We start from the raw sequence: 18,197 nt of genomic DNA on the forward strand, positions 1-18,197 counted from the left end.
GTGATCTTGGAGACACTGACAATATGCACTGCACACATTCGAGGTACCAGTACTCCTGGAGTCAGTAATCACATTTCTGGGGTTATATGCTGAGAAGTAATCAGATATTCACAGATACATGTACAAGGGTATTTATTGCGGTATTCATTAGAAATAATCTAAATGGAGGCATCTGGGTGACTCAGTTGGTTAAGCATCTTACTCTTGATTTCAGTGTAGGTCATGATCTCAGGGTCGTGAGATCGAGCCCTGTGTCAGGCTCTGCACTTAGCAAGGAGTCTGCTTTACATTCTCTTTCTCTCTCTCTCCCTCTGCCCCTCTCTCAAAAAATAAAGAAAAAGTTATTCATTTAAAAAAAGAAAGAATCTAAATGCCCAAAGCAGGAGACTGTTTACATAATTATACATTCACACTAAACAGTACTGAAAGTGATGTTTTAGAATATATATAAGACTAGGGGAGGGATCCCTGGGTGGCGCAGCGGTTTGGCGCTTGCCTTTGGCCCAGGGCGCGATCCCGGAGATCCGGGATCGAATCCCACATCGGGCTCCCGGTGCATGGAGCCTGCTTATCCCTCTGCCTGTGTCTCTGTGCCTCTCTCTCTGTGACTATCATAAATAAATAAAAATTAAAAAAAAAAAAAGACTAGGGGAGAGCCTCTATATATTAAGTGAGAAAGCAAATTATAAAACAGGATAGATCTAGCCTGCTGGCCACTCACAGTGATCCCAAGTTTATTTATTTATTTTTTAAAGATTTTATTTATTTATTCATGAGAGATGAATAAATCTCAGAGACAGAGAGGCAGAGACACAGGCAGAGGGAGAAGCAGGCTCCATAGAGGGAGCCCAACATGGGACTCGATCCTGGGACCCCGGGATCACACCCTGGGCTGAAGGCAGATGCTAAACCGCTAAGCCACCCGGGCTGCCCCCAAGTTTATTTTTTAAAGTATATATTTGCATTTTTCAAAAGTGAAAAGATATCAGATGTTAATGATGGTCGTCGTATCTAGGCATTGGGAGGGCAGGACATTCTTTATAGTCTGTATTTTCCTACTTTTTCATGATAAACACTGGTTTTTTTAATCAAGAAAAGAAAGGTTGAAAATAAAATGACAGTCACCCTGCACAACTCCGGGTTGTGCCCTCCGTCACCCCAGCCCTCCCTCGGCCTGTTTCCTCCGCATCCCTCCCAGCCTCACCCCTCTGTGGCTTTCGGATCCCTCCCCTGCACTCACTGGCCACACTTGGCACCATCATTTAACAACCCTTTACCCCGTCATGCTCCACCTGCGCCACCACCACCCACCCCGACTCCACTGCTCTCCTTTCCCGGGCCTCCCGACAGGCCCCCAGATCCCCAGGCCGTCTCCCGGCTGCCCGGCCCCGGCCCCGTCCTCCGCGGCCCCCGTGGTCCAGCCGTGACTTCGGGTCACCCGTGACCTCGCAGTTTCCAACCCTAGAGCACCCTCAGCATCTTGCGGTTGCCCCTGCTAACCACCCTCCTGGTCACCCCACCCCCACGTCCAGCTGCCGTGTGGGCTTGGTCCCCAACTCGCCCCTCTTCTCAAATGCCCCCATCTCTGGTCCCCCCCATCCTGCGTGTACTTGGGCTTCCCTACACACTGCAGACGCCCAAATCTCAGCCCAGAGCATGAGGGGCTCCCCACAGCACCCCGTGTCAGTACTTCCTAGGTGAGCACCAGTGTCTCCCGAGCCCCCGGCCTCAGGGAGTGGCATTGACACCCCCCAAGGCCCGAGCCAGAATCCCACCTTGTGGCCGAGCCCCCTCCTCCCTCTGCTCTCCCCACCCCAGGCCCTGCCCTCTGCCCCCCGAGCCATCTCTTCTCCCCACAGTGCCCCTGCCACAGTCCACCCTCCACCACCTTAGAAGGATGTTTCTAGCACATCATCACGGAATGTCATTTCTGCAGCTATTTCCCTTAGGGGTCAAATCTAATCAAACCCTGGCTGACAAGGTCCTTCTCAGTGGACCACCCCCCACCACCACCTCGTGTCTCGAAGCTCCCCTGGACACCCTGTTCCCTTCCCTTCCAGTCCACAATTTTTGTGACGCCTTAAATCTTTCTGTGATGCATGCAGCATAAGTTATACCTTTTTTTTCCCTTTTTGCCTCTCCATCTGCCTTGCTGTTACCTCTGTTGGAAAATTCTCCCTCTTTGGCCCAGGCAGGCCTAGTTCAGGGTTCAGGACTAGCCGGATGCCCCCCACCACACACACACACACACACACACAGTCTTCCCGGCCCTTCAGGCAGGCTCAGTGTCTGTCTTTGCCCCTGGGCCCGACCCTCAAGAACAGCCCCCGCGAGCGCCACATCCTCGCGTGGCGTGTCCCACCAAGCCCTTGCTGGGCAGGCGGCGGGTCTCCTTGGCGAAGGGAAGCAAGTGCTGTGTTGCCGGGCCGCCTGGAGACCCTTCCTCGGGGCCTGTCGTCCGGCCTGAGCCGCCTCCATCCGGCCTCCTCCCGGTGCCTTGCTGCCCGGAGCCCCTGTGTCCGGCGCCTGCCCGGGCCTCTGACACCTTGGGGTGCCCAGTGCGAGTCTGCTGGGCCATTGGGGCCCACCAGCCCCTCCTCGGCCCGCACCTGCCCGGCTCTTGCCACCGCCCTGATGGCACGACTGCATTCACCCCTTCGTTAATCTGCTTCACCCTCTGAGGGGAAGGCCAGGAGATGGGTCCCTTAAATTTAACGTTTGGATGAAATGTCATGCTTCCCTGTCCCCCAAGGCCCAGAAGACATCACCGTGTGTTAGAAGGCTGCGAAGCCATGTATCACTGTGAATCTGTAGCAGCTAACAGAGTACGTTCTAGTTTCTGCCAACACCCTTAAAAAGGTTTAATATCTGCAAATACCAGCTTAACAAAAGAATTTCAGGTACTTCCACTTCCCATATTTGTGATGCTACGTGGTAGTCAGCAAATACCTCCTGGCCATCTGCATTGATTGCTGTTTTGGGTTTTTTCCTCCAGCCTGGAAGACCACCCCATCTCTCCCCAGATGGCCCAACATGCCAGGAAGGGCAGCGTCTCGTCGCTGATGAGCACCCACCCTCCCGGGTACAAGGGCGGGGAGCCCAACGCCTCAGAGCCTTGTGCCTCCTGTTCAGGTAAGAAGGCTGGCCGCAGGGGGCCGGAGGCCCTGGGGCTGGCGATGCCTAGAATCTAAGGAAGCCGCAGCATGAGAGCCCCAGAAAGGCCTCGGCCTCACCCCTGAGCCCCACCACGGCCCTGCGTCACGGAGGCGCACAGGCCTGCAGCCACAGGGCCGCACCTGAGCGCAGGCTTCTCCTCTAAGGCTCCTCCCGGAGCACCGCGTGCACCGCTCATGTCCACAAGCCAGTCGGGCAAGATTTCTGCTGGCAGAAATCTGCGTTTATTGGGCAATTTCAAAGTAGTCGTCTCAGAAGGATGTAGATTTATGACTAAGACTTTGGCGCCCCAAACTCTGGTGCCGAGGCGGTCGACCACCTGTTCGAAGGCTGGTCTGAGCCAGAAATGTGCCGATAGAAGCAGAAAGGGCCACCAGAGCCAAGGCATTCGGAAACATCTAGTCGGGTTCACCGGAGACAGACGGGGGAGAAAAGGATTTTTTAGATGCCAGAAAAAAAATATATATGCTTTGAATCAGAAATGTCCAAAGTTGTTTTCTTTTTTTTAATTTGCAAGAGGAAATTAAAAGGATATGAGCAAGCCAGATAAGACTGTAATATCCATTCAGAGAAGAAAAACAACAGAGGAGCAGGTCAGATTCCAGTATGAGAAACATCTGAGAACTTTTATAATCTGTTCACAATTGGATTCCAATGTTTCCAAGCCCTGGTTTCAAAGCAGTAGGCTGGTCACGGAGCCAGAGGAAAGCCAGGTTGTTTGAGAGTCTGGGGGAGGGTCTCCTGGTGATGCACAGCTTTAGGGGTCCTGCCAGCTGGGATCGTGTGTTATTTTACATGTGTTATTGGAGCTGTAAACATGAATATGCCTTCACTAAAAGGTGATTAGCTCCAGCATTTGTCCAGAGATTTTTGCTGCCAGGGTGGAGGTTGTAGGTGGTCTGACCAGTTTTGCCAATCTGACCTAATGCCATTGAGTTAAAAATTATTTCAAGCTCTAGAGACCTGGACTTCCAAAACGTGGCATTTAGGATAATTTATTTATCAGGAACAACCTTGCTTGGCCAAAGTGCCCACCAGGGTGGCCCTCTGTCTTGTGCTGGTTATCAGTACGGTCCTCCTCTAGTTTGGAAAGATTTAGCATGTGTCACCTCTAGGATGGAGGCATTTGAGGCTGCTGTTGATGGAGTAGCTGCGTGCAGCTGATATTCCTAGAGATGTTGATGTCCCTGTGATTTTTGAGAACAAAGTGAGGCCCTGGCAAATGCTGGCTCCTTGCATGACAACAGCGGGCAGCCACCAGGGGACCCAGGGTGGGTGAGCAGTAGGAGTCCCTAAATGCAGTCCCTGGAGCCAGGGCAGCTGCTTGGCCTGGGCCATACTGCCAGGTGTACCCCCTTAGCCCTCAACACTGAGACCATGTTCCACATGTCCCCTCCTCTGACCTATACCTCTCAGCTTAGGCCTGCCTGGACCCCCACCTGGCCCATCTGCCTCATTGGGCTCCAGAACTAACTGCTCTCCACAGGCCAGAAACCAGCCATAGGAACGACTCTCCCCTGCCTGGAGGCTCTCCAGGCCTGCCTGGAGCCCAGGACCCCCACCTGGGCCCCATCTGCCTCATTGGGCTCCAGAACTAACTGCTCTCACTCCACAGGCCAGAAACCAGCCATAGGAACGACTCTCCCCTGCCCTGCCCTGCCCAGCCTGCTCTCAGCCTCAGGGCAGCACTCCTACTTCTCCCTTAAAATCCTTGACTAAGGGCCTCCTATTGGAGAAGCCAGCCCTCTGGGTTAGTGGCTCCCCCTCTGTCACTCAGGGAGACTGTAGGGAACATTCCTGGTACAGATTCTTTTCTTCCTTCTACCCTCTTTTAGGCTTGCCCAGCTGCAGCCACCCCAGGACCCATGTCCCTGGACCAGTGTCAGCTCCCCCAGCTGGTCTCATCGCCGCCATCAATCCCTCTTCTGACCCAGCCTCTGCGTGAGGATGGATAGCAAGTAGGCTTGGGCTTATTATGTGCTCAGAATGCACATAACCAGTGTTGAGACTAGTTCTGAGGCTGCATCTGGGCTTGGCAGGTATAAGAGGGCCCGAGAGGAAGAGGACAATGGTGAGCCAGGTAGTCTGTCTCCTTGTCTTTTTTTTTTTTTTTTTTAAGATTTTATTTATTTACTTGACAGCGCACACAAGAAGGGGGGAGCAGCAGAGGAAGAGGGAGAAGCAAGCTCCCCGCTGAGCAGGGAGCCCAATGTGGGGCTCCTGGGATCCTGACCTGAGTCGAAGGCAGATACTTAACCAACTGAACCACCCAGGCACCTGGCCTCATGGTCTTCTGTGTTATTCCTTCCCTTCCAGAAGCCTGACCTGACTTCCTCTGGACCCCTCTGTCCGTACAGTCCTTCTGCAGCCCCCTCTCCTGCCTCTGTGCTCCCGCCCACCTGGCCCCCATCCCAGGCCGGCCTCACGAAGCTACTCCTCTGAGGCCCCTCATGTGTGATTTTCGGCTGAGTCTGGCCTCCTGGCCTCACTCATGCCGGGAACTCATGCCCACTACAGACCCAGTGAGAACCCACCACTGCAGCCCCAGCGTCTTTGCTTAGAAAGCTCTTCACACCTCCGCATTCGGTCAAGAGCAAAGGTGAAATCTGAGGAAGCTGGGATCCTCCAACTGCTTGATCAGTTGACCGCGGGCCCAGATGGTACATTCTTCTTAAGCAGAGGGCCTGGGCCCCACAGAGCCAAAAGGAAATAGTTCCCAAAGGAAAAAGCCAAGAATGTGCCTTAGAATTTTGTAAGACATGGGCCTAAGGAAAGATATTCCCATTCCCCCATCAAACCAGGGCTATCTCGGACATCAAAGTCATGTACTTTGTCAGTGGCCTGGAGCGCAAATGCCTGGTCCTGTCAGAAATGGATCACAGGGGCACCTGGGTGGCTCAGAGGTTAGGCGTCTGCTTTCGACTCAGATCATGACCCTGGGGTCCCGGGATCGAATCCCGCATCGGGCTCCCTGCATGGAGCCTGCTTCTCCCTCTGCCTGTGTCTCTGCCTCTCTCTCCGTGTCTCTCATGAGTAAATAAATAAAATCTTTTAAAAAAAAGAAATGGATCCACAAGCGAGGAAACAGTCCTTGGGCTCAGGGAGCACCTGGAGTGTGCACTGTTCTCAGCTTTCAGTGGGCCTGTCTTTCTGTGGTGGGAGCTCAGAAAACCTGCACTGTGACGTTCAGCGGAGGAAATGGGAAGGGGCATGGGGAGGGGGCTGCTACTTGGTGACAGGACCAGAAAGCCTCAGAGGGTCTCAGGAGAGCACAGCAGAGTTCCTCCCCTCCGGCCAGGGGGCTTTCCCACCACCCTCGACCTGTCCCTCCACCCCCCCCCCACCTCCCCACCCCTGAGGAAGCTCCTGATCTGGAAGGATTGCCTTCCCCTGGGCACCATTCACTGGAATGGGGCTTTCTCTGTGTGTAGCCCAGCACACAACTGTTATTTGTGTCATGCACCTACATTCTATCTCCTGGGCCTTACGAGAAGCCCGTTGAGCAGAGAGCACAGACAAGCAGGCCAGTCGTCCACCAGAGAACAGGTCAGAGGAGACTGAATTTCCAGGTCTAGTCCCAGCACCACATGGAGAGCATCTGGTGTGGACCATAAATAAAGGCGTCCGTTGGGTTCCATGCCAGAAACAGATTCCCTGTTTGGGTCAAAAGAAGTCAGAGGAAGTCAAAGCTGCAGCTCTCGCTGTGGGTTTGAAGACACGGGCAAAGAACGTTTATATTTAAGATAAAGCAGAGGGCACGTTGCAAAGGCACCAGGGAGGTTTTTAAAAGTTGCTGGAAGGAGGGGCGCCTGGGTGGCTGGGTGGTTGGGCATCTGCCTTTGGCCCAGGGTGTGATCCTGGGGTCCCAGGATCAAGTCCCACGTCAGGTTCCCTGCATGGAGCCTGCTTCTCCCTCTGCCTGTGTCTCTGCCTCTCTCTCTGTGTCTCTCAGGAATAAATAAATAAAATCTTAAAGAAAAAAAGAGCTGGAAGGAGCTTGGCTTAAGGCAGCAGCAGATCCTGACTCTATCACAGGATTGCTCTGACGGTGGCATGGACCTCTTGGCTGTAGAACAGGAAGAGAAGTGGGGTCAGAGAAGGAGGGGGTCATGTCATTTGAAGCACAGAATAGGCTGTCAGGAGAGCTCGCTGGCAATGTCATTGGGACTGTCACTTCTCTTTGAAGGTCCCCGGGATGATGCAGGTGTCCTGGGCCTTGACCATGATGTCAGCACGAGTACTGCTGGTTGGGAGCTGGGGCAGCACTACCCCCCTGGGTGGATTGACAGATTCAGGTCTGAAGGGTCTGGGGCAGCTCAGTGGGGAGAGAGCCCCACCTCTGGGGTTGCTGGATTTGACAAGTAAAAATACGGGACACTCAGGGGCACCTGGGTGGCTCAGTCGGTTAAGCATCCGACTCTTGATCTCAGCTCAGTCTTGATCTCAGGGTTGTGAGTTCGAGCCCCACATTGGACATAGAAATGACTTAAATAAATAGAACTTTAAATTTTTTTTTCTTTAAATAATACAGGACACCCAGCTGAATTTGAATTTCAGATGAACAACTAGTAGTTTTTCAGTGTGCCTCGTGCTCCTGATCAGTGGTGCCAGGCAGTGGCCCAGAGAGACAATTCCACATTTGCTGGCTTTTCCTTGAGAGGCAGGGGGAGGCCAGAAGCAACAGGGCTGAAGGTCTGTGCTTCTCTGTGCTGTGTGTGTTCTGGCCAGAGTGCTCACGCTGCAGCCGCGGGTTCTAAGTACACCAAGCAGCCGCCTGGAATGTTCTCGGGCTGCTTACGTAAACAGGTCCTCATCCAAAGGCTCCAGGGGGCTGTTGGGGGTGACCCTGGGCTTGTGCTCTCCTTGGCTTTCTGGCCCAGCCCAGTAAGGAGCATCCTCAGAGAGGTTCCAGAGCCAGAGGTAACTGAAATGTCTCTCCTCCCCAGCCACCGCGGACATCAAGCCAGGAGAATGGTGGCCAGCAGGACATCAGGGAGAAGCTCGCCTGCCCTCCGCGGGGGTCCCCAGCCAGGCCCCAGGCAGTGGAGAGCCCAGCAGGTAGGAATGGGGAGGTGTCCTGGGAGGGCTCCTCTCGGTCCAGCCTCTGACTGTGATAGCAGAGGAGCGTGTCACCTGGGCCTGAAGCAGCCCACGAGATCCCCGGGGGAATGTGGCCATGGCACCTGTTAACCTCAGAGCCCAAGGGGAGGGACCTGCCACCTGGGAACCCTCGGTTGTCAGACCGGAAGGAGAAGAAACTTCTAAACGTACCCAGGGGACTCGTTTCGAGAACTGTGAGTTGAGCACGTTTGTGAGCCGGGGTGGTTTGGAGTGACCTGTGAGCAGTCTTAGCTGCTCCTGTCTCCTGTCTTAGCTGTTTGCTTTTGGACAAGGTGGGATGGAGGGCAGAAGGATGGAGAACGAGATGAGTGGAACGGCTTGGCTCAGATGTCACCTTCCTGAAATAGAAACTGGATCCTGCACGGAAAGAAAGGTCCTTTCTCTTCCTCTGCACCAAATGCGTACAGACGGGCCTCCCATAGGTCACTCGGGGTCCTTTAGAGTCTAGAAAGTCTGGGTGTCTAGGCCCCTTCTTTCAGATCCGAGGAAGTCTGCTCCGGGAGAGGAGCCTAGCCCTGGTCTCAGCCCCGACCCGACGGCGGGGCACCCCGGCTGCCACCACCGCCGCTCCTCCTGGCCACGCAGGGCCCTGCAGCCTGAGTCACTTCAAGACGGAGAAGCCAGCCTCCTGGGCTCCCACACTGGCCTAGAGCCGTGTTTAACGTGACCACACCCTTGGAGTCCCTGAACTGGAGGGATTTTGCTATGGTGACTGCGCAGGCCCCCTGTGTCTCCACCTGTGTATAGAATTTTCTATAGACTTAGGAAGTATTGCCACCAACGTGTCTGCGGTGAGCAGGCCGGGACCCCAGCCGTGGGGATGGCTGACCTTGGCCCCCTCAGGAGCTCTTTGAGCAGCAGGGTCTTGCAGAGCTGGGGCGGGAGGGGGGCTACATTCAGACCCCTGAGACCTGAAGCCTCCGCCTCCCTACAGACGTTACCCCTCACGGTGCAGAGGGAGCAGAGGATCCAGCCCATGGCCCTCCCTCCCCTGGCTCAGGCCGGGCTGCCGTCCCACGGGTGGAAGCCACAGAAACGGGAGTTCCTGCTGAGCTCCACGGGCCGAAGGCCTAGCAGAGTCGGCTCCCATAGCGCGTGCAGCAAGGCTGAAAGGGTGCTGCAGCCCCCCACCCCCACTGGGCAGCACCCCCCCACCTTTCTCACCTGCGCCACTAGGCAGAGATTGTGGCGGGCACGGGGTAAAAAGACAGTTGGGGCTCCCAGGGGCAGCGGCACTGTGTGGGGTCGAGCCGAGGACTTGGGCCTGGACTGGGGTAGGGAGGCCAAGCTTCTGGTCTCCTCCGGCCCAGCCCCTGACCCGCTGGGGACCCAGGGGCCCACCTCCCCCTCCTGGCTGAAGATGTGGCCTGGGTCAGAAGTGCCCGAGGCCCACAGGCTGGTCCCGGGGCCAGGGGATCCCCCGCTCTGGGCACCCTCCTAAAGCGAGGATGCGACATGAAAGGGCTGGGCCCCGGGATCCGGGGGTGCTGCTCCCCGGGCCGGGCCCAGGCACAGTGCACGTCTCAGCCAGGCCACACCGGCCCTCCAGGGTTGGGACCGTTCCTTCTTCCTTCCCAGGAAGGCGGAATTCATTTCTGAGGCTTGCCACCAGGAACAATTGTCTCTCGCCAGGATAAGTGTGTTCATAGTAGGCAGGGGACCCCACTGGCTCTCCTTAGGAACATACCCCCGGTTATGCCAAGTGGGGTGAGCCAGGGATCCCCCCAAGCTCCTGTAGGGCACAAATGCCCCTTTGGGGTTAATTAAGTTCAGGGGACTGTCGCCTTAATGTCAGTCATGTGCATTCATCTCTTAAGTCTGGGAGAAGTAGGGGCGAGGGCTGGGGGGGTTCTGTTTGAGGAAGAGGAGGAAGAAAAGAGGGAGAAGTAGACAGTTGGTCCCCCCACCCCCGGCTCTTGGCTCCCCCACCGGCTGTGTGACAGCTGCCAGTGACACTGTCCCCCTGCCCCCGGCCTGCTCTTCACGGCTGCCCCACGTCTCAGCCAAGCACCCCTTCCCCCGCCCCCGACCCCAAGGGCCCGTGGCACGGAGGCGCAGAGCGCCGGGGTCCCTGGGCCTGGGCCTGGGCCCGGCTCCCACTGTCCTGAGGGAACAGGGCCGGCGGCTCGGCCGACGGTGTCCGTGTCCCTCCCTGGCCCCACGCAGGCTCTCGAAGTCGCTGGTGGATGAGCCGGGAGAAGGGGAGAGACAGCGGCTCCGCGATGACTCAGGCCTGGGGAACATTCGTCCCTCGGCTCGCCCCAGCTCCTCTCTCTCCCTCTCCCTCTGTCTCCGTCCCTAGAGGACAGCCCCCTGCCCCAGAAGACTGCCGGGCGGGCGCCGCCTGACTGCTGGCTTCCCATGGAAGGCTCTGGAGCGGCGGGTCTGGGGAAACGGTAGACCCAGCGATACTCTCATGGCTTGACCCCAGCTAGGAGGGGCCTCAAAGATAGCGAGGCCCCAGCGCGGCTGCACCCGCTTCCAGCCGCCGCCTGGCCGTGCAGCTGCCTCCCTGGAAGCCACGAGAAAAAGCTTCAGACCCCGAAGTCCCCCCCGCACCCCCAAGTGTTCCTGTTCTCTTTTCTCTCTGCTCCTTAGAGTCCTTGGCTTCGGGAGCGGGGGGTAGAGGGGGGGCGGGGGGAGCACACAGTTAACCCGGCGCATCTGCTGGACGGTGCCCCCCAGGCCGAGGACCCCGGGGAGTGGGCTCCAGGCCAGATCAGATCGGAAGCAGTGTCGGGGCGCCCGTCCCGCCGCAGACAGGGTATGACTCTTTGGCAAGTCTCATGGCTTTTAGAAAGTGAAGAAGAGAGAGCGTTTACATCCGTCTCCACGGGCGCTTTATCCCCCTCACATCTGTCCCCAAGGGACACGCGGCAGCGCCTGATGACACATAGGTGCCTCCAGCTCAAAGTAACTAGACACTAAGAACAAGGACGTCAGGGGAATGAGGCCAGGAGCCCTGCGTGTCCCTGAGCACACGCACACACACACACACTCGCGTGCACAGTTGACAGTCTGTGCATTTGCCTGCGTCCCGTGTGTGCTCTCCCCGGTCACCCCACGCCTCGCCCCCTCTGCGCTGTTAGGGCGCAGGTGCAACCTCCGTGGCGGTGCCCGAGAGCCCGTGGCGGGCCCTGAGGAGCGGAGACCGCTGAGGGGGATCGGACCTTCGTGCCCACAGCGACGCGGGGTCCTCCGGCCCCGGGAAGGCGCCGCTGTGAGATTATGACTCAGCAGCTTTCCAAACACGAGCAAAGATTAAATATCGCCGGGAGCCTTTGCTGGCTCTTCCCTCCCGCACAAAGCTCCCATTGACGAGCCCGGACACCTCCGTGGGCAGGCCCCGGGAATGGATAATTGTCCATCTCGCGGGCCACCCCCCACTCTCGTAGAGTGAAGTTTGCCCGGGGCTCGGCACCACGCTGCCCGTGGCGGTTTACGCTCCCGCAGTCACAGGTCGCTGCGTCCTGACTCTCCTGCCCACGCGCTTCTCCTGCCCTGCCCTAATCTGGCCTCATCATCATTTCTTGGCCCCGGGTCCCCGCTGCTCAGACTGCTGGGCTCCCCACTCGAGGGTCCTGGAGGCCGCGCTGAGCCTCCACCTCTGCCTCCCACGGTGTCCCTCCCCCGCAGGGCCTTGAAGCCATCCCCCCCGCAGAGCTCAGTGACAGCGGCCAGCATCCTCAGTCAACACCACCACCTCCCGCAGCAGCGCCCAGTGTGGTTGGGGCCGGGCCAAGCCAAGCGATGGCTCTTTGGTGCCCTGCCAAGGGCGGCCTTCTCCAGTGCCGGAGGAGGGGCCGGAGGGGCCCCCTTGTCTGAGGATGCTCTTCTCACCAGCAACCACACTACTGTGGGCAAACAAGTGCCCTTTGCCCTCGTGCCCTGGGGCAAAGAGGAGGCTAGTGTAAGGCCTGTTAGGGTTCTCCAGAGAAAGAGAACCAACGGGGGAGGGGAGGTGGGGATGGGCAGGAGGGGTTATTTTAAGGATTTGGCTCACGTGATTGCAGAGGCTGGGCGAGGGTACCCCTACAGGGTAGCCCAGCAGGCCAGAGACCCAGGGGAGAGTTGCGGTTGGAGTCCAAAGGCCGTCTGCTGGCACAGTTCCTTCCTGCTCAGAGATCAGTCTTTGTCTGCTTGTGCCTTCAACTGACTGGACGAAGCCCACCCAGGCTATAGAGGGCAATCTACTTTGCTCAAAATCCACCTATTTAAGTGTTAATCTCATCCAAAAAAAACCACCACAGAAATATCCAGAATAATGTTTGACCAAATATTTAGGCATCCAGCAAAGTTGATACATAAAATGAACGCACACCTAAGAGTTTTCATACCCATTAACAAATTGCTTTCCCAAAGGACGGGGCCCTTTTCTGGTTGCACTGGGGTTGGGAGATTACAGATTCCTGGCCCTGGGACCCAGACCTTTTCTCCCTTCACTTCTCACCAACTAACCTCAGCGTCCCCCATCCCCGAAACCTCATCTTGCTGCCTTGACTTTAAGGTCCCCTGCAGCAAAGCTGGCCTGCCATCCTGGCCTCCCTGTCCTGCAACCGCGTGATGGACATCCCCGGGTAACCCAGGAAGAGCTGCCAGTGTTCTCCGAGTAGTTTGCACTAGTTTCTCTTGGTTGTGCCTTCTTAAAATGTAGCATGGCTACATTTTAAATGGTTGAGATGATAATTTTTTTTCTCTTAGAATTACTTTTTAAAATTTAAATTCAATTAATTAACATACAATGTATTATTAGTTTCAGAGGTAGAGGTCAGTGGTTCATCAGTCTTATATAACACCCAGTGCTCATGGCATCGTGTGCCCTCCTTTAAGTCCATCCCCCAGTAATCCCATCCCCCCACCCACCTCCCCTCCAGTGACCCTCAGTTCATTTTCTATGGTTAAGAGTCTCTTGGGGTTTGTCCATCTCTGATTTTCTCTTGTTTTATTTCTCCCTCCCTTCCCCTAGGTTCCTCTGTTTTGTCTCATAAATTCCACATATGAGTGAGATCATATGATAATTGTCTTCCTCTAACTTATTTCACTTAGCATAATACCCTCTAGTTCCATCCACATCGTTGCAAATGGCAAGACTTCATTTTTTGATGCTAAGTGGTATTCCATTGTGTGTGTGTGTATATATATATATATATATATATGACCACAGATGGTCATTTTTTATCTATTTTACCACAATATAAAAATAATCAACGCTATAACAATAATCAATCAATCCATCAAAGATTTCTTGCCTAAAGTATGGGTAGTTTTTATGCCAGTCTTCTCCTAAATTTGAATTTGAAAATTTTTCCGGTGTTTTTTATTTTTCTAAAGATTAAAGTATTCTCACTGTAAAAAAGAAAGAAAAAGAAAGAGGGGCCTAAGGGAATATAGAAGTGAATCAAATAAATTCTAGTTTCCTCCCAAGTCCCACTCCCCAGAACCAGAACCCCCATTTATGGGGCCCACAGTTGGCCTCAGGGCACAGCCTCCCTTGCAGAATCATCACAGCTGTCCTGTAGATATTTTACAGGTGGGGAAACTGAGGTTCCTCCACTGTCAGCAAACTTGCTTATGTTCAGTCACCAGCTAGAGAGCAGCAGAGCAGGACGGAGGGCCTGGGCCCTTCCAGGAAGCATACCCCCCTGGCCTCCCCCACCCCTACCTGCCTATGCTCCCACCCCTGTGTGCACACGTACATGCACACTCTCCCCATTGGTTATCGAGAGGAGCTTCACTCTCCAGGCTCACACAGTGTTTGCTGTGCACCGACCATGTGAAGCCCACAGGCCAAGACACCCACTCAGGGAAGGGAAGACAGACCTGCCACGTACAGAGCATGTGCCAGGCTGGTAGCTGAGCTGATCTGTACGTTAGCTCATTCAGTGATGATGACAGCCTGGGACTCTGATCTTTAGAGTTATGGTCAGGAAAATGGGTACACAGGTAGCAAGGACCCCAGAAGTCAAGGTAGGAGCAAGGTGTGTACGTGTACACAGGTCTCTGATAGCCAGACAGCAAATGGCTGGGTGGTTTACTGGGGGATCCCCAAACCCAGCAGGGTGGCTGGGAGGTCACAGAGCCAGGGGCCCCCTCCCAGGATTTTTTTTTTTAAGAGTTTATTTATTTATTCATGAGAGACACTGAGAGAGAGGCAGAGTCATAGGCAGAGGGAGAAGCAGGCTGCCTGCGGGGAGCCCGATGCAGGACTCCATCCCAGGACCCCGGGATCACGCCCTGAGCAGAAGGCAGACACTCAACTGAGCCACTCAGGTGCCCCCCACTCCCAGGACATCTTGTCCAACAGCCCCGAGCTGAGGGTGCTGGCTCTGGGACTCCTCCACCACCTCTCTGTGAGGCTGCTCCCTGGGGCTGTGGTCCAGATGGCATCTGGAGGATGTCTGACTGTAAGATTCCCCTGGGCTCAAATCTTGGCCTCACAACCTGTTTGTCATGTGACCGTGGCAAAGTTCACAAACTTGGGGCCTCAGTTTCTACATCTGAGAAATGGGGTTGTGATGCCTGCCAGACTCTCTGGGCCTTCCCTGGCCACCGCACCTAAAACTAGTGTCCTCTCGCTGCTGCAACAGATTACCGCACATGGAGTGACCCGAACACCACAGATGTGTTAGAACCTTACAGTCCTGTAGGTTAGAAGTCCCACACAGCTCTCACCGGGCTGGAGTCCCAGGGTCCCGGGATCAATCCCCGCGTCGGGCTCCCTGCTCAGTGGAGAGCCTGCTTCTCCCTCTGCCCTCCACCTACTCATGCTCGCTCGCTCTATCTCTTGCTCACTCACTCTCTCTCAAATAAATAAAATCTTTTACAAAAATAAAAGGTGCCAGGGAGTAGGATGTGGACAGAATGGAGGACCATTCCTCTGCCAGCCACACCTCCCTGGGCCATCCTAACACTTCGATATCCCCCCAAGCTCCCTGTCTCCCTTTGCTTCAGCTCCTCCTTAGCATTTATTTCTTTTTTATTCTCTTCCTCCTCCCCTGGAGTGTGAGCTCCATGGGGGCAGGGATGCATGCCTCCAGGCACCCCGCTGTACCCCAGCCCCACCGGAGCCCAGGAAGGACAGTGCCTGCCAGGCACCTTTGCGCTCAGAGGGAAATTCTTTCCTTCCTCCTGCGACTCCTAACCATGCAGTAGCTGTGACCCTAGGTTGCATGTCTTGTTCCAGGGAATTTACATCGGCCTTCACCGGCAAGGCCCGGACCCCCAGCACCCCGGAGATCCTGGACCTGAACCTTCCCAAGGCCAGGGCATCAGCCCTGACCCCTCAGCTCTCTTCGTGCGGCCCCCAGCAGGCCAGCCGCCCCAGCTCCATGATGTCCTCCACGAGGGGCCCACAGAGTAAGTCAGCCCAGAGGGAAGAGCATCGTGCTCTCTGCGCCCAGCGGGCTGCAGGGAAATAGGGAAAAGGCCGCGTCCCCTCCCTGCAGGACCAGAGCCACGGCCGGTGTCCCCTTCTGCCCTAGAGACCAGTTCTTCACTCATCTTTCTATCTGTGCAACTGCCATGGGCCTCGGGGGCTCAGGCACAACCTGGCAGACAGACCAGCCAGGCAGTGCTCAGAGTTAAGATCCCCCCACTTCTGTGGGACTTGTGTGGTGGGCCCTGAAACCTGGCCCTGGCTCCTGGTGGGAGGCAGCGACACAGGCAGCCTGGAAATCAAGCAGAAGCACGTGCCTTGGAGGGGGTGCCACTAGAGGGACCGAGGCTGGGGTGGGCCCAAGGTGCCCCCCTCCTGCCATTGTGGTCACTGTAAAGACCACTTCCTCCCTCTATCCCCTGCTAGGCTTGGCCAGTTGACCACGCCCCTCCCCTCCCCAGCTGAGCCTGGACCTTTCTAAGGCGGCTTAACTAAAACTAAGGGAGGGACACCTGGCTGGCAAAGTCAGCGGAGCCCGTGACTCTTGATCTCAAGGCTGTAGGTGGGAGCCCCATGTTGGGTGCAGAGATTGCTTAAAAAATAAGATCTTTAAAAATAAATAAATGAAAAATAAAGGGAAGCAGGACAAAAGAATGTCAAGCAACAGAAAACCCGTCCCCTACCAGGATGTACGCGTTTCTGCGACTCCTGCCCCCTCGCTTCCTGCCGGCCCTGGGCGCTCCGGTCAGCCAAGGCCCCGGGGCTGGCATGTGGTTAATGGGCCGAGGCTGGAAGGCGCGCTGGCCCGTCACCTCCAGGGCCCATCTGCCAGCCCCGTGTCCCCCCAGCAGCGCAGGTCTAGCAGCTTCCTCAGCCGGGCCCACAGGAAACCCCGGCTGACCCCGGGAAGGCCTGGCCGCGGAGAGGGGTGCAGCCCCGCGCCCCCCGCGCCCCCCGCGCCCCCCGCGCCCGCGCAGAGAGAGCTCAGCCTGCAGCAGCCTCGTGTCCTGTGGCCTCGACAAACAACAAAGCTGTTGCCAGCAAAGCTCACGGAGGGCCCCAGGCCGAGCGGCCTGCTTCCTGTGAGGAAGGAGCATGGCCACGTGAGCCGTGCCCCGGCCCGGAGCAGGTGACCCGGGAGGGAAGGTCCTCTGTGTTCTGTTCGCACGGAGCCAATTGAAAGAAGGGCTTGTATGGGACAGAGGGGACTCTGTGCGGGCGCTGCCGCGGGGCTGGCAGCACGCTCTGGCTTTTTCTTCTCCAGGCAGCCAGTCTCACAGAAAGTGAGGGTGGCTTCGTCGCCAGTGTCCCCATCCCGTTGCCGGAGGACCCGCCAGCTTCCCCGTCTCGGCCCGCCGGCGGCTGCAGGTGACAGATGTGGAGAGACGTGGTCTGCGAGCCGCCAAGTGGCTTCAGGGACCGAGGCGAGGCCCGGGAGCAGGCCCAGCGCGGCCCCCGCGACGCGGGCCCCTGTCCCCGCGCCTCCGTCCCTGCCCCTCGCACAGGGGACCGCAGCCGGGTGGACGGGGCGAGCCCAGGCAGCGGGGCCCTGTCTCGGGAGCCCGTGCGAAGGGGCGGGGGCCCTGGCCTCGCTGGAAACCAGCGCTCGTCTCCGTCCAGCTAGGAGAAAACTGAAGGGATTTAGAATAAATAGCAAGGGAGACTCATTCTCCAGCCATATTCCCGAGCAACAAATTTGATATTTTTGTCCTTTTTTGAAATCTGGTAAGAATACGATATAGTCCCGTATATAGCTTGGAACATAAAGCCGTTCCTAATCTTCTGCACACGTGTTTTCTTTAAAACCTCATAGCGTTAACCAGTGTGACACCCCCCCCCCCCCCGCCTTTAGACTATACCCACAATGGTTCCCCTGGCAAAATGACTGGACCCTGCCCGGGAGGGGTGCTGGCCCCTTGCAGAGGGGTGACACCAGAGCTCATGTCTTAGGACAAAGGTGAGAACTTTGCCTGCAGAGCCAGCAAATGTCACCCAAGCTAGGAGCAAGATCTGACCTCTCCTAAAATATGACTGTTGAAATAAAAGTAATCAATTTTTTTAAAATTTTTATTTATTTATTCATGAGAGACACAGAGAGAGAGAGAGGCGGAGACCCAGACAGAGAAGCAGGCTCCATGCAGGGAGTCTGACGTGGGACTCGATCCTGGGACTCCACGATCAGGCCCTGGACTGAAGGCAGCACTAAACCGCTGAGCGACTCGGGCTGCCCAAAGTAATCAATATAGATAGTACGTGGGGGGGGGGGGGGGGATAAAATCACGCAGTATACCCCAGGCACTCCATCCGCCCTGACTATGCCCTTAGTGAAGACGTTTCTGGGGTCCAGCTGGACCTACACAGAGGATAAGCATCGGCCCCCTCACTCCTCAAGAGAGCGAGCAGAGGAGGCAAACAGAAGGTCAGAGCAGGCAAGTCCCAGGTTATCCCCGAGCTCCCCATAAACTCGTCACCGGCTGGGGTCCTGGCTTCATTTTGTGAGTTCTTGGCAGTGGCTCGAGACCGGGCA

General features: G+C 56.3%; 1 protein-coding gene across 6 annotated transcripts in view; it reads left to right on the top strand.

Annotated features, from left to right (window-relative positions):
• ARMC9 (armadillo repeat containing 9) overlaps positions 1-17,734 on the top strand; it is a 147,473-nt gene extending 129,739 nt beyond the window's left edge. For all 6 annotated transcript variants that reach the window (XM_072796654.1, XM_072796656.1, XM_072796657.1 and 3 more), the window contains 4 exons: positions 2,996-3,132; positions 8,121-8,232; positions 15,479-15,651; positions 16,935-17,734. In XM_072796654.1, coding sequence (XP_072652755.1) covers positions 2,996-3,132; positions 8,121-8,232; positions 15,479-15,651; positions 16,935-16,957 — 445 coding nt within the window. In that variant the 3' untranslated portion in view covers positions 16,958-17,734. The remainder of the gene's footprint in view (positions 1-2,995; positions 3,133-8,120; positions 8,233-15,478; positions 15,652-16,934) is intronic.
• The last annotated feature ends 463 nt before the right edge of the window (positions 17,735-18,197 follow it).

This window comes from Canis lupus, chromosome 24 (genome assembly GCF_048164855.1).
Source record: "Canis lupus baileyi chromosome 24, mCanLup2.hap1, whole genome shotgun sequence".
Taxonomy (NCBI): Eukaryota; Metazoa; Chordata; class Mammalia; order Carnivora; family Canidae; genus Canis; species Canis lupus.